At 42.9% G+C, this 16,731-nt stretch overlaps 1 protein-coding gene across 1 annotated transcript; it reads left to right on the top strand.

Moving 5' to 3' along the window:
• The first annotated feature begins 1,142 nt into the window (after positions 1–1,142).
• LOC104344397 (trace amine-associated receptor 5) lies at positions 1,143–2,210 on the top strand. Its single transcript, XM_009948521.2, is given in 3 exon segments — positions 1,143–1,445; positions 1,447–1,660; positions 1,663–2,210. Coding segments are annotated over 3 exon segments (1,065 nt in total).
• The last annotated feature ends 14,521 nt before the right edge of the window (positions 2,211–16,731 follow it).

Below are 16,731 nucleotides of genomic sequence, written 5' to 3' on the forward strand. Positions count from 1 at the left end.
TAGTGACCTATAGGGTACTCCTCTCTCTGTTTATATAATATCTCATGCTTTCGACTCAGGCAGTAGACATGTACTTAGAAGAGTATTTCAGTGCACTGCTGTACAGCTCACATTCTATGAAAAGAGATATTTTACCGTAAGTACTCCTGATTTAAAAGTTTATGGAAATACAATTAAGAGAGACTTGCTATTATGTTTTGTTGCTGCTGGGAATGATAGAAAAGGTGGGGATCATTTCCAGCTATTGCACCAGTCATTTCAAGAATAAAAACACATATAGAAAAATGGCATGTTTTTAACCGAAGTTGTCTTACTGTTAAAAATCATACAGTTGAGTTAGCTTATTTATTAAAAAGACTACAGGAATAATCCATTATAATCCATTAATATCGTATATTTCTTATAGTTCAAATAAAAAAGTAAGTAACTTAAAACTTAAATAGCAATTCGTAAGTAAGAAAAGAAGGCAATCTTTAGGGCGTATAACAATAGTTTGTTTCCCTTGCTGAATATTTATGTCATCAACACAATGGATATCCATATATAACCTCATAGCCAGAACATTATAAAATGAGCAACTTGCCCTCAGGGGTTTTCCTTTGCAATCAGATATTACTTGTTTTAGAATAATCACTTCACAGATTCTGCTTAATAAAAAGAATCATAACTATATTGGAACTTTGTTTCCAGGGAAATTCATAAGAACCAGTGTACCATTACACTAGAGTCAGCTTTCAAATCCGTTAAGCAGATTTGGCTTGCAATGCCTGTTACTCAGCACTGGTTTTCCTTCTAAGGCAGACCTTCTCTTTATTGACTGCTTGCCCACACACCTCTGGATTTGCTGCATTTCCTGTACTACTCACAGTACTGGCTGAAAGAAAACCAAAATATAATATAAAAAATGATGCCACAAAAATTGAATACACTGATCTGGAGATGCTTTGTTTCAATAGAGATACAAAACAGATAAATCAGGCTTTTTTTTCACTTGAAATATGGAAACTGTCTGACGGCTTTAATCAAAGTATTTGATTAAAAGACATCTCTCCTTCTAACCTGAGTCTTTATTACTTTTTTCTCAGGTTAGCCATTTGGCACCTCTGCTGGAAGGTGAATCCTTTTCCAGGCTTGTGGCAGAGATGGGGGAGGCAGTGGGACCTGAGCAGGCTGGCCTGAGCTCAGCCCAGGGCCCCAGTGCTGAGGAGGGGATGCTCGTCACCTTGTGCTACGAGGCGAACAGCTCTTGCTACAGGACCTTACACCCCTCTGGGGTCCAGCTGGCCATTTATGTGGCCTGTGCCTTGAGCACACTGATCACGGTGCTGGGCAACCTGCTCATCATCATCATAGTCGTTTCCCATTTCAAAGCCCTGCACACCTCTGCCAGCCTCCTGTTCCTCTCCTTCACCCTTGCCAACCTCCTCCTGGGCCTGACCATGCTGCCCCTTCAGCATCATCCAGTCCATGAAGAGCTGCTGGTATTTCAGAGATGACTTCTGTAGGCTGCACACCTTTCTGGACACACTCTTTTGCTTGACCTCCATATTTCATCTGTGTTTCATTTCCATTGATCAGCACTGTGCCATTTGTGACCCTTTGCTCTACCCCACCAAGTTCACCGTAAGATTGGTCTGCATTTACATTGGGGTGAGGTGGGCAGGTCTATGGCTTATACCTCCATCTTCCTCTACACTAAAGCGATTGCAGAAGGACTGGGCCATTTTTTGCGAGATGTGCCCTGTGTTGGTAGCTGTCAGTTGCTGTTCAACAAGATCTGGGGGTGGTTGAACTTCCCAGTATTCTTCTTCCCTTGCCTTGTAATGACAGTTTTGTAGGTAAAAATATTTACTGTGGCTAACAAGAAAACCAGGCTGATAAACAACATGAGTAGGAGTACCAGGTCTCAGCTACACAAAGGAGCATTCAAGAGTGAAAGGAAAGCAGCAAAGGCTCTTGGGGTAGCTGTAGGAGTCTACCTCCTGTGTTCGTTCCCCTTTACTACTGACGCTGCGGTAGGCAGTCTTCTGGATTTCATTACCCTCCCAGTTCTGTTTGACATCCTAATTTGCTTTGCATACTTCAATTCTGCCTGCAGTCCCTTGATCTATATATTTTCCCACTGCTGGTTCAGCAAAGCTGTGAAACCAGTCTTAACTCATGGGCTATTTTGTTCCAGGACACCTACAGTAGACTTGTACCAGGAATGACACTGTAGAAAATATTGTAGGATCTATCAAAGCGATTCTCATTAATATTTTTCAATATCCACTTAGCTAGTATTCTCTTCTTATTCTCTATTTTTTTTTTAAATGGCTGGCTTGCACAGATCCCTAGTTTAAATAGATGTGCCATCCTGTGACTCACCTTCAACAACATTTGTCCCAGCACACAGTCTTATGTTTGTTGTGTGATGCCGACAAGCATTTGAAAAATGGCTGTAATCAGCTCCAAAGAGGACCCTGTCCATACTATTCCTCAGTATCCTGAAACAGTTGCTGCCTGTTTCTGAAGAGACTTTCTTCACAGGCAATTGTCTAATTTTTACACAGAGCAGGTGGTGCCGATTTACAAAGTCACATAGGGCGTCAGTCAGTTTTTAAATACAAAAAGGCATAAGGATGCAACTACAGATGAGATCAAATGTCTACCTAAGCTAGTGGCCATCAGCAGAGGATACAGCAAGGTTATACCGCTATTTTTACGTTATTTTTCTAGCCCACAGGGACATGGCCCTGAGCCAAAGGCTACATATGGAAGATACTGTCCTGAATTCCTTGGTAGTGTCCATTGAAACCCACAGAATCTTTGCCTGTTTGATCCGTGTATGCAAGGAGGCTGCTCCACACCTTTGAACACTCTTTTTACCTTGCTCCATATCTTTTCTACTACTGCATAAACGGAATTAGAAAAAGGGGGAAGAGGGAGGACAGGAACTGCACTGCGTACTCTAACTCCAGATATCAATAGGTGTTAATGACATTTTATGTTTTGTTCTTCTATTTTCTTTTCCCTGACAATCTTGAGATTCCACATACTTTTTTGTTTGCTTGTTTCCAAAGAACTGAGTAGGTCTGCTTACAGACATAGCATATGCTTACATACTTGGGCTGAGCAAAAAATGTCATCTTAGGTTCTCAGTTTTCTTCAGCTATGTTTATGTGCTTTCATGAAGCCCATTTTAAAACCGTAGATGCTCATAAGTTGAGATCTCTGTTCAGCTGCAAGCTACATGGTAAAATTTTGTACTATTCACAAGGGAGTTATTTTCTACCTCACTACTATGAACATAACATCAGAAAAAAAATTCAGTTGTAGTAAGCTGTAGTAACTCTTCTTATACAAAATTAACAAGCAGCCAAATAACGTTAATAATTTTGTCTTCTTTTTCTGTTAATTGTATGCAAAACTATTATTAGGTTTGAAGGTTGTTCAAATTTTTATTGACTTATAAAAAAAGTAATTTTGTCCTATAGTCAGCTGCATATTTTCTGAGTGACAAAGTCTAAAGAACAAAGAGTTACAGAAAACATGTAACTAACAGTAAGAGAACAGCAGACGCCCCACAGCCTACTGAAAAGCATGATCAATTTTTCACTACATGTAGCAGGCAATTGAATCAGCCCCTATATGTGTAAGAAGAAAAGAAAGGAATTGCACAGCAGATACTCTGTAGGAAACCAGTGCAATACAGTGATTGTTGTAGCAGCTGCATTTTAATTTATGCAGTAAGCTAAATGGTAAAACTATTTTCCCTCTTTTTTATCTTAACATTATGTTTTTTGCATGGCAAGAACAGTTTCCTTGACTACTACAACTGAGCTACAGCTTTGGGATATTGTAATCTCTTCTGACATTGGTTTATCTCAAACCCTTTTTGGTTTTGTCCATAATCTTAAGACCCAAGTCAGAAAACATATCGGTATTCAAAATATTTAAAGATAAAGCTTATGTGGGGAGGAAGGAAAAGAGAAAGAAGGATTATGTGTTATTTTCAGAGATGTCCTGAATAGAGAGTGACCATAAAATTTTGGAGTTTTTAAACTGAGACATTTATGAAGCCTTATGCTTGGAGTTGGAGTGTCATTCAGTCTCACTTCATTCTCCCAGCATCTGATATTCCCCTAGTTTGCTATATTAATCTTCATTATTTCTTAGGATAGAAGCCAAGGCTGCTTCTACTGTTCCTCTGTCTACTTGTGCTGTAGTAGAAGGTAAAAACCTGACTCCCTACTGCATACAGCTGTAGATTTTGTATAGTAAGAGTACCAAACCCAAGGTACCAGGCTAAAGAATGAAAGGCAGAATCAGACTTAGAAAAATTCAGGAGCCAAATTACCATAGAAATACATAAGAAAGCTGTGGTATAGCTTGAAAGACCTAGACGGTGGGATGAGTTTTCAGATTAAGACTCTTAAATTTAATGTGTATGGGTAGGTGTTTATAATTATGGTAAATGTCTAAGCACTGATTATAACTACAGTCAAAATGGCTGTTTAAGCTCATGCTGTAGTCAGTGGGTATTTAGAAGATATGAATCATTTGCCTAGTGCCACGTAAGGTGCCTTAGGCAACCTGAGATATCTACAGAGGGCTAGCATCCAGCACCAACAAAGCAGCAGCTGAGTATGGGGTGGGACACACCTGGGCATCTAAAACAGCACTAGATACCCATCTGTGGGGCATCGAGCTTAAGCAAGGCATATAATAGAAGTTTAGACATTTAGCTGTGTAGAAATCTGCAAGTCTCACATTGGGAGATAGGGACATCTTAACATCTTTCATTGACACCCTTTGCTCTGAACTCACTGCAGCCAAAGCAATAGAGAAAGGGAATTTCCACTGACTCTCTAGGTGCTTTTTGAGATATTTTCTACCAGTCCTCAGCAGATTACAGAGGGTATATGCCATGAATACATTCAATTGGCCACTGCTTTTTTTTGAGTGTCATTGCATAATCTGTCTTTATAGTTTTCTTTTCTTCTATGGAAGTGGATGAGCCTTACTCCCTCAATGGGTTGCCACTGGATATGTGGCTGTAAAAGGACTATGCCATAGCACCATGTGATTGTTGCCAGTTCTCCTTTTTGGCTAAACAGCAGGCTGGAACGATGGAGAGAGGGAAAAGAAGAAACCAGAGTACAGATGTGTACAGTGACAGTGGAAGAGCAAACAAGTGAGAAGGAAAAGCTGGCAGGATTGCTTTCCTGATTTTCTGACACCACATTTTGCAACTATCATTACATGATTTCCTCATCTTTGGAACTCCTCCTCTGTCCCCTTGCATTTGATGTCTGGTTTACCTAGCCAAATTCTGTCAGGATCCCTTTCCGGTTTATTCTTTTTTCCTTCTCCATGGTTTCAAAAAGCAATGAAGGTAATTATGACCTGTGAAAAGAGGAGGAGGAGGAGGAGGAGGAGCTATAAAATGATAAAGACTGATTGCTCAAAAAATTACCTCATTCCCCAAATTAAAATCTATTGGATTCTATCAGAGTTAGTTGCTGACCTCAAAGTCCATAGATTTTCTTATTTTTATCATCTTTCCTTCTGTAGATTTATATTTCTTTGTCTGAAAAAAATATTGCCATTTAATTTTATGCCCTTTATGAGTCTTAATCATTTCAAAATGGTCTGGCTGAAGTTAGATTATGTATTTGCAGGTGCTACTTAATTAAAGACTGGGCTTTGAAATAGTAATGTCAGCTCATTTCACTAGTGTAGATGAAAGTATAATATGGTCTTTGAAAATTAAACAGAAAGGCAAAGAAAGGTTTGAAAATAAGTTGATAGTAATTTTTTTCTTTTTTTAGGAAACATTATCAATATTGGGAACAGAATTTTTCTCTGTTTATTTAAAAGACACATTGCCACATTAATTACTGCTGCTGCAAATGGTCAATACAGGGTTTTTTTAACAAATAGGTTTTACAGGCCATTCTGTAATATAATTAACTCACAAGCTTGCTCAGGCTGGGAAAAAAAACCATCATCCATCATAATTTTGTAAAGCATGGGGTGTAATAGGGACCTAATCTCATTTCAGGTTCTGGAGCGGATACTTTAATTAGATTAGCAAGCGGAGATGACGACAACAATAACAAGAATTCTTCCTGAAGGTGGAATGCATCAGTAACAACTGCCTGGAAAGCTCTGCCAGGCAGTTTGCCATCGGTACCAAATACTGCAGCACTGCTCTTCTTATCTAAAGTTAGAGACACATAAGCAAAATGTGACAGCGGAGAATTAAACTTTCCCATAAAGTAAATTACGCACCATTAGGCACTGCTCACACCTTGGAAAGAGGACACTTATCAGGAACACGAGGCCAGGGTTGGGCTGCTTCCCGTTCATTTCATCATGCATCACGCAGGCATGGGGAGCTGCACGGAAACGAGTGCCTCGTTCCTGCGTCACCGGTGCCAGCCACCCTGCCGGGCCCACGTGCCTGCCGGTTTGGTGCTGGGGCTGGAGTAGGAGGTGGGAGGCAGAAATATAGGGTCAGGAAGGTGGGGCAGATTCGGATACTGGGCTACGAGGAAGGTGTGCTCTTTCAAAATCACACTATGCTGGTGTGGTCTAACTTCCAACTCTTTCAAACTTCAGATACCATACTGAGTACGGCTCCTCAGACTGTGTGTGTTTGAAGTGACATCCCTTTTAGTTCCGTTTTACACACAATAACAGGAATATAATTGGCAAATACTCTGATCTTCAGTCAGTGAATATCCAGAGCATCCTCCATGGTACACTGTGCCTATGCATAGCAGGGTCTCAGCATTTTCCCCTTTCTTTCCCCAGAGCTTTCCCCATTTCATTTATCAATTGAAATCTGATCACACTCCAAAAACAACAGGAAAGGTAAGTGAATACAGGATTCTGAACTCAGTCCCCAGGTAACGCTGGCGTGGGAGCTCTAGAAAGAAGCCAATGAAATGAGTTTAGAGACAAAATTGTGTAGCAGAACTCCATTTCAGCATCTCTGACGATAACACTTAGAGACAGCTTCTTTACAACTCCTGTCCATGCACCATTGCTAGCAGAGGAAAGCATGCAGGAACTGAAGGAATCCTCCTGTTTTATCTAAAAGGGTGAAACTGAGCATGTTCTCCCAGTCAATGGCTTTTCTATAGGAGTTAACAAAAACCTTCTGAGGACATACCATTCTCTTAGCAGTATCTGATCAATAAATAGGACTTTCTGTCTCATCTATTGACTGTATCTTCATAATTGTTTTAGGTGATTATATTAACGAGGCTATTTAAGTATTTTCATAATATGGACAACATTTTAATAAAAAATTTGGTTTACAACCCAGCTTTTCCTCACAGGATGTAACATCTTTGCTGTAACTGGTCACTTTAAAGAATCGTATCAAAAAGACTTTTAGTTATTTAACAATAAAAGGTGGATGCTGATGATAAGTGACCTAAGAGCAGGTGAGCACCAGCATTTTGTTCATAAAACACCCAGTATCGCTAGGAAAGAATTTGGATACCTCTTTTCCATAACATGAGAACGAACACTGATCAGTGACGATTGTGTATTACCTCCAAGACACAAAAAAAGGACCAAAGCAGTGATCTGCAGATGAAGTATTCTCACTGATGAATGGTCACTTCTTTTACTGGGAAGTACATTTTTGAAATCAGATAGCAAAAGATGTATTGTTTTCTGGAGAAAAAAATTACAATGAGCCCTGCTGAAGCTTTATAAAGCAAGAGTGACTAGGCTCAGGCAACGGAGTTTATATGACAAACACTTGCAGATAAAAATCAAGGTGAGGCCTTAATTCAGAAGGGACGTGCATTATACTCTCATTAATGTACCGTCTAGTGGGATCATCTTGGATCAGCTTCAGTATGACAACAGCATGCGGGCAAACACCTGTGCACGTAGCAGTGCTAAAATCATTGCTAATCAAAATAGTCTACTAAAACTAGAATGAAGATGTATACAGCATTCCTACAGCAAATAGGTATATGGGAATGTTTTTTCCTTAGTAACTTTAATTTATGAAAGTGAGAAAAGGGTATTTCCAAGAATCAATTAACATTAACGTAAGAACTATATGTAGGCATACAAGTCTCGGAGGCTATGTTGTCTCTCCTTTCAGCATGCTTTGAGACACACCAAGAGTCAGCCATGTAAAGGGTAGTCTTGTCTGTTTCAGGCCTTTAACTTCATAGAAACAGAGAATAGTTTGGGTTGGAAGGGACCTTAAAGATCATCTAGTTCCAACACCCCTGCCCCATGGGCAGGGACACCTTCCACTAGACTGGGTTGCTCAAAGCCCCGTCCAACCTCGAACACTTCTCTAGGGAGGGGGCATCTACAGTTTCTCTGGGCAACCTCTTCCAGTGTCTCACCACCCTCACAGTAAAGAATTTCTTCCTAATATGTCATCTAAATCTATCCTCTTTCAAGTTTGAAACAATTATCCCTTGTCCTATCACTACACTCCCTGACAAAGAGTCCCTCCTCATCTTTCCTGTAGGCCCTCTTGAACTATTTGAAGGCAGCTATAAGGTCTCCCTGGAGCCTCTTCTTCTCCAGACTGAACCACCACAAATCTCTCAGCCTGTCCTCACAGAGGAAGTGCTCCAGACCCCTGATCACCTTCATGGCCCTCCTCTGGGCCCGCTCGAGCAGGTCCAGATCTTTCTTGTGCTGAGGGCCACAGAGTTGAACGCAGCACTGCAGGTCGGGTCTCAAAAGAGTGGAGTAGAGTGGGAGAAACACCTCCCTCGACCTGCTGGCCACACTCCTCTTGATGCAGCCCAGGATGCGATTGCCTTTCTGGGCTGCGAGCGCACACTGCTGGCTCATATTCAGTCTTTCATCCACCAATACCCCCAAGTCCTTCTCCGCAGGGCTGCTCTCTATCCACTCATGGTTCAGCCTGTGTCTGTGCTTGGGATTGCCCCGACCCAGGTGCAGGACCTTGCACTTGGCCTTGTTGAACTCCATGAGGTTTGCACAGGCCCATCCCTCCAGCCTGTCAAGGTCCCTTTGGATGGCACCACTTCCCTCCAGCGTGTTGACTGCACCACACAGCTTGGTGTCTTTGGCAAACTAATCTCACTGTAGTGTGTTGGCAGTTTATTGGACCTTCTGTTAGTGTAGTTCAGATAGGATGTTATTAAGGTTTCCACTACTCTATTTCTAAGTTCTAGTGATGACTGCGATCTACAACGTAGCAGAAATAAACTTGCACTTCCCAACTTCTGCAGGTCTTCCCTAGGCAAGGCTGGGCTTTGAGGAGGAGACAGTGTCCCAGCAATCAGGTGCCGCACACTGTTTGCCTTCTGGTCTTTAACGCACACGGGGCTACCCTGCAGATAAAGCAGCCCAACCCTGGGGAGCGTCTGGTCCTGTCATTTTCCCTTTGAAGAACTGGGGAGGATGCCTCAAGGCTCACCTGTGGCTTCTCCTCAGGTACCTGGGTGAGGAGGGCACAGGCTTACCCCATGTCCTTGCTCCCATCGTTCCCTGGTGACCTCACAGACGTGCGTGGCCTGCTCCTCCTGCTTACCGAGCCCAGGACTGGCAGCCATGTGAACGCACCCTTCATTTTTCATTATTCCTGGCATTACTTGCCCCCTTTCTCAGCTAAATATTGTAAATCTCTTAATTTAAAGGCACCTTTAAATATATCTATTTCCCACTCACTTTCTTCTAACATTCCGTTCCCATTTAGAGATGAAGTGACCAAAACTGAAGGCAGTGCTTCAAAGCAGGCTATTAATGTAGTAACACCATATTTTCCACTGTAATATTGTTTCCTTACTCATGTTTTCCCCTTAATTCCTAATGCAACAGCATCTTTTCCTGAAATCACGCTTCCCCCCCCCCCCCCCCCCCCATATTTTCCACAGGCCCGCGGCTCCCGGAGCGGACGGCGAGGGGCCGGGGCTGCCCGGTTCCCGTCGGGAGCCCCCCGGGCCTGTCAGCAGCCCGGGACCCGCCGCAGGCCCGGCCACCCGCCCCCTCCCCTCCCCGGCCCGGCCCGGCCCGCCCCGCCCGCTCGGCCCCGCCTCCCCACGCCTCCGCCGTCACGGCGGGCCGGGGCGGGAACGGGCCGGGGCGTGACCGCCCCTCCCCGCCCTGCCGCCGCCGCCGCCCGCCGTCCTCGGTGGGAGCAGGTTCGCTGGGGCCGGGTAAGAGCAGCTGGAGCTCCGCTGAGGCGCCGGGGGGTGCTGGCCGCCCGCCCGGAGGAAGGGGTGGGCAGGGCGGTGTCCTGCCAGGCGGTGGGGGGGGAGCCTGTCGCGGGGGGCGGGCGGGAAGGGCCGCAGCGCCCCGCAGGCACTCGGTGGGGTCGGGGCCGCACCCCCCCCCCCCCCACCCCGCTCCCAGGCCCGGTGCTGCCGCCTGACCTAGGGCGAGCGGGGCGGCTGTGGCGGGAGCGGGGTGACCGGGCCGTGGGGCGGGCAGGGCCGGGGCCGCGGGGGTGGGCGCGGTTTTGGAGTGCGGTCTGTTGTGTCACCACCACCCCTTTTCCCCCACCCCGCTCCCCGTGACATCCCCCTGAAATCGTGGCTTTGGGCTTGACGCTGCCCGTGATGCTTCAAGGAGAGGCTCGGGGCCTACAGCTGGTGTTTTACAGCAGCTTGTGTCGAATTGTAGGGTAGGATGGTCACCTTCGCCGTACTGAAACGCTCTCCGTGCTGTTCCAGATCCGAGGTGAGCAAAGCGTGTCAGCAGCAGGAAAGGAGATTATAAATGTCACCCGTGTAAATAGCGAGCCCGGGCCTGGCGCGTCAGGCCCTTGGCCCGACGTTATCGCTGCTTTCCTGGTGAACCACTCACCGCTGCATCAGACACGGGCGCTTCTTGGAACTGTAGAAGGAAGTGGAAGGTTTCACTGCGCCTCGCATGAAACGCAAGGCGCTGCATCTTAGTTGAAGCTCAGTCATAAAATCCCAGGATGCTTATTGCCAGAAGCGATGTGCTCGTGTGTTGTGACACCCTCCACTGATGAGCAAGCCGCGCACGGCGTGCAGGGCGCTCCTGACCGATCATGATCCAGGCATGTGCTTTGCCGGCCGTGCAGCCCTTCTGCTTGGAGCTTGGGGATGCAAGTGCAGTTAATAGAAAGGAAGGAAAAGAGGAGGGAAACAAGTGTTAGAATACGTTAAAATTAGAAGAAAGTGATGCTAAATGATGGTGGTGTTACAAGCTGTATTTGTGTTCTCTTCATGAAGACACCTCTTGTAGTCATATCAGAATATTATGTAGCAGTCTTCCTGGTCGCTTACATTGAAGTGAAACTCTTGGAGGAGGGGAGAAAAAAGAGACCATGGGCTATATGTAGTCATTAGCATCCTGATAGGCCTTGGAGGGACTCGGTATCCAGTGCAATCAGATGTTGTGCAAAGATGACTTCTCTTTCAGTGTACTTGATCTGAGCATTTGGTTTAAAGTGAACAAGCTGCCGTTAGGGAGATTTGGCTGAGAACATGTAGTGTACTAGATGTCCTGTGGTTCTGGTCCATCTTCATTTTCCCATGAGATGTTGTTCGTCTACCAGCAGCACAAGAAACTTGGCACTTTGAAACAGTCATGTCGGGTCTGTTTTCAGCCCTCCTGTTCCCTCCACTCCCCAATAGTTCCAGTATCCAATGTTCATTTTCCTATTCTTGCTTCATCATCAGGCCTCTAAACGCTTTGTGTGCTCCTAAGAAACATAATTCCCTTACTTAAGGCATTTCCCCAAGAACTAGTATGTTCTGTTAGGCTTGTGAAAGCTATGTGCTTCCTTCACCTAGTTCATCACAAATATCGGTGTGGATGAACTGGACAATAATAAGTATATTCTTTTTTTAGCCATATATGCTGAGTGTTGGTGATACTTTAGGCCTCATAGTATTTCAGGCTTCTGTAATTTAGTTTTTCCACACTGGGCAGTTCTAAATGCCACCACTTTAAATTTCATATTTGTTGGACAGAATCGTTTCTAGGGAAAATTACTAAAACACTGACCAGTGGCACAATCTAGTAATTTTTTTTTCCCTTTCCGAAACTACTTTTAGTTATTATACCATGAAAGCTTGGTTTTGCTGTGTTTCAGCATGACTAATGTGGCAAGGCTGAGGGAATTGGGCAGGGTGGAACAGAAAATTACCTTTTGACATCTTTTATGTTAGTGTTTCTATGTAAGAGCAAAGAACATTTTAAATAAATGCTTTTCCCTACCCTATATGGATTTAAATTTGACTTCCACCTGAAACTAGATGATAAAAGAAAATCTGGAAACTTTTTTTTTTTCTTTTAAGAAGGCAGGAAGGGTTTAATTTTATTGCTATTTTGTTTGCGTGTTTATTGTGCTCCATGGTTGGTTTTGTACTATGGAAGCCAGCAGTCTGCCCTTGTGGATCAGGATTCCAGCACATTAGGAGCTGTAGAAGCACAAAATGGAAAATATAATCTCTGTCTCTAACTATTTTAGCCTAAGTATAAGGGGGGAAAATAGATAAATCCAGAAAAAAAAAATTAACCTCCCTCTTCCCCACTAGAGAAACTAATGGCAGATTTAATGCTCTCCTCTGTATTACTAAGTGAGTCGCTATGAGTCAGTTATGGGAATCCCTCAGGTGCTGTAGCAGGGAGTACGTACCTTACAGTGTACACAGCCTGCCCTTTATTCCAAGAGCTTCCCCCCCCCCCCCCCAAGATTAATTTTACCTGCTGCAAAGTTACTGCTAAAGTCAGCAGCAGATGCTGTCTGAAGATGGCAGTGTGTTCTGGGTTGCCTTAGGTAGGTGTCAGGGTCACTCTGTCTCCTCTCTGTATTTGGGTAGTAAAACCTACTGAGGTGAAATAGATTGAGCAATGTTATGTTGCAGAAACCTTGCTAATGATGGCTGTTACCATGATACAGATTTTCTGTATCTAAAATTGTGACTGGCTGCAATGTTTTTTTTGCCAAAGTGTTTCACTTGTTCATCATTTTTGCCTGTGTTTTCACTCTGCTTGAAGAATTTTGCACTTCTTTTTGGCAGTGGTTTACAAAGGAAGTCTCATTTAGGAGTTGTTTGGGAAAAGCTTTGTTTCTTTGACCTTTATTTAGAGGAAAAAAAAAAATCACGTACAAGAAAGCCCTGTGACTTGTCTCTGGATATTTAAAGGCATAAAATCCTAGTTCACATCAGACTTAAGTTTTCAAGAATTTCTGTGGAATGCAGCATGTACTTTTTGCTTTCTGAATGTTAAGCATCCATGTAAACATTTCTAGGTCCTGATGCTAAAACATTGCTTAAGCAGTAACTTTATTGCTTAAGAGTTCTTATCCTAATGTATATGGGCTAGATTTATAGGAGAAGGAAAACTCTTAGGATATCTAAATGAGAAAATATAAAATAGATTAGGTGCTTATTAACTGCTTAGTAGCTGACTGGAGCCTGCAAGGTATTTAGGTGACTGCTACTGCGCTCTAACGTGTGTGATGCGCTTGTCATGTTACATCGTTTTGTCCTGATGGAGCTTTCAAGAATGGCACTGAGGAGCTGCTCAGTTGTGTAGTTCCTGCTTTCACGTCTCTGTATTCAGCAGTGATCTGACTGGAAAGAGCCAAGGGAAAAGTAGATTTTTTTTTCCATGGCAGACACCTTTCTAGAAAACAAGTTGATACTAAGGTTCATTTTTTCTCTTGGGTATGGAGTGACAGTGTGAAGCAGGAATCAGTTAATGCAGAAATTAGGATAACTATATAGCAATCCTTTTGAATTCTTTAAACTTCCTGTATGTACTGAGCAGTCTTGCTTCAGTGAGTATTGATGAAGTGTTCTGTTTCTTTATTTGTGCCAGTAGACTCAGTTCTTCGGACTTTCTTCAATAGCTTGACAAGCTGAGTTGCCACTAGGTATATTCCCATTCAAAGACAGAGATGTTGAACAGAAGGTGAAAGGGTACAGTCAAAAGCTCACAGCCAACTGAAGCTTTTAGAGGAACAGAAGACTACCACAGGTGCAGCTCCGTTCCAGTTTAAATGCAAAGTGTACTTCCCTCAGCTGCAGCAGGTTATTAACTTCCCCATTTTAAAAGTTACATGGGCAGTAATACCAAAATGTCACGACAGAGTAGTTAAATGTTGTGGAAGTGAAAAGGGCTAATTTCTATGGAAATTTGGTCTTAATGAATTATCCCATCACCTTGGTATGGAAGGAAGTGCTTGGTGCATGTTTCCTGGTGGTTGAAACCCTGACCTTGTCAAAGCCGTTAGCAAAACTCCCGTTGGCTTCACAAGGGGTCAGCTATTTGTGTTTTCAGAGGATTTTGAGGAACTCAGTGCTAACAAGCAAAGGATATGTAAGTAAGAGTGTTCATTTGGTTCAGATGCCCCTGTTGCTGTGAGAACTAGAATGAGGAAGAAGTTCACACTTCCCATTTAAAAAATAATAATAAACAAATAAAACATTTTCCTTTGAGCTGTTCAGTTTGTTTTTTCTTGACTTAAGGAGTTTGTGGTGAAGATTGGGAAGTGATGAGAGCTGATGGCTGACCCCATCCCTCTCTCTCTAGTCCTCAGGCTGGTAGCTTACCCTGTCACCAACCTGTATTACTAACATGCTCAGGGTTAGCATTATGGGTGGAAGAATTTGTATGGAGTAAAACAGCTGTGAATTTATTCTGCTATCCTACAAATTTGCTGTAAATCTCAATTGAAATATGTGTGTCTATACAAAGAATTGTATCAACAATTAGATCTACATGTGCAGACAAAAAGCTAAACTATATTCTGTGGACTTTGCAATCTATCATCTGAACGTCCTCTCACTATGTGTTGTCTTTGGCTGCCCAGCTATGTATCTACAAAGTTAAAAAGCTGTCTTATGTATTAGACAATCTGTACATTTGTCAGTGTAGTGCAGTGTAGCTTGTTCAAAAATACTTACAGTTAGCTGTAGAAATCTTCTAGACAAAAAAAAGAAAGTCAATCACTGCTTTTGTCAAGACTTGGATGAAATATTCTGTGTGTCTCTTGATTCTAATGCTGTTGCTGAGAGCAGTGTAACAAGCAGCTGTCTGGTGAATACAAATATGAAGTGAAATGTGAAGAAATGTGAAAAAACAATCGTGAAGGACTAATTCAGTTCTGTAGCCTTTCTGCACAGGCTAATTTGGTCTTTTGCTGCCTCTTCTGAGCAGCTGCATTTTAATGTTTAACTTTTAATATTAAATATATTTAACTAAAAGGTATTTTTAGCCAGTGCTAGCATTGTAGTTAGCATGCTACTAATGTGTCTAGAAATAGTTGTAACTTTTAAAAGAAACAACGTCAACAGTTCTGAGAAATCTTCAGACTAACTTCTTGTAGGTGGATTGTTTGGATTTTATGCCTAAAATTGTATTTTCCACTAAACTGATAGAATTTCCTTACTTAGTCAATACAACAAGGCATAGAGCCATTTATTCACTATAAAGTTTGCGTGAGTTTGGTCTTGCAATACGAATTCCATGCAATGTTGCCTAGAGTTTCCAAAAAGATCAAGGGTTGTTATGCCAGCCTCGGACCATATAAGTGGGATTTAGGCTGGCTGGCTGACTGACTTCAGACTCTAGTCTGTGACCCAAAATAACTTGAATCTGCATGTGGCGCAGACAAAGACAGGAAACAATACTGCAGAGAGCTAGCATGACTCGGGGGCTATTGTGCAGTAAGTATGTAGAAGAGTATAAGTACGCTCCCTGTCAGCTGACCTGCAGTCAGGTTGTTCATTACTAGGGGATATTTCATGGCCTGAAGACGCCAAGCAGGGTTTGGGGCTCTGGTGCAGCAGACATTTCAAAATTGTGCAGGGTTTCTCTTCATGGTAGCAGCAGCTTGTTCGTCTGGCACAGGTAATGTAACCTACAGGGCAGCAGGGATGAGCCTGACCTCTGTAGTTACACCCCTGGTGAAGTTCTGGTGGGATGTTTCATGCATCTGACCAGTGCAATGTCTTGGCAGCTCTACTAGAGATCGTTTCATATCATAGTGATACAAGAACAATCATGTTATAAAACAACCGGGGTGTCACTGTGCTGTATTAATACAGACATTTCTGAAGGGGAAAGAAAATAATATTTGGCAACAAGGACTGTTAATTTATTTATTTATTTGTAAAAAGAGTTCATAAGGACTTGAGTTTGCAAACTGTAGCACAGCTGGTATCACAGTTGACAAATCATTTAGCCTTTTCATTTCCATCTTTTCTTTTTAAACATCTAAATGCACTTTCTCTGTCTCCCTGAAATTGAGTTTTAGCAGTGTCTGTTAACCAGAAGCTGAGAGGCTAGAAGAGGGCATTGCTTGAGGGTGCGTGGATTGGGTTGAACAGTGGAAGTGTGGGGAACTGGTGAGGTTAAAATGTTGAACCTGTGAGGGTGATGTGCAGGAGATTGGAAAGGATGAAGTTAAGACTAAGCACAGCCTGGATGAAGTTGCGGGATTGTATTGGATGCACATATGCTTGATTAGCCTCCATTCTCGCTGTGGAACAGATAAATGGCCAGTCTTGGTTTGCACATGGATCCTAAGCTATGTCTTGTTAATTTAGATTTAGAGTATCTTTGAGCTTGTACTGAAATTTGGTCTGTATGGATGGAAAGCAGACTAAGACATCTCTTAAGTTACATGCTGCATGTTTGTATATGTGTGCTTTTAAGGCAGGTGTATTTGTGTTGCCAGATTCTGACCTTTTTTGGGTGCAAAAAAACACCTCTAAAAATGCATTTGTATACCCACGTTGT

The sequence above is a fragment of the Leptosomus discolor genome, chromosome 2 (assembly GCF_034619465.1).
Source record: "Leptosomus discolor isolate bLepDis1 chromosome 2, bLepDis1.hap2, whole genome shotgun sequence".
NCBI classification, from domain to species: Eukaryota; Metazoa; Chordata; class Aves; order Leptosomiformes; family Leptosomidae; genus Leptosomus; species Leptosomus discolor.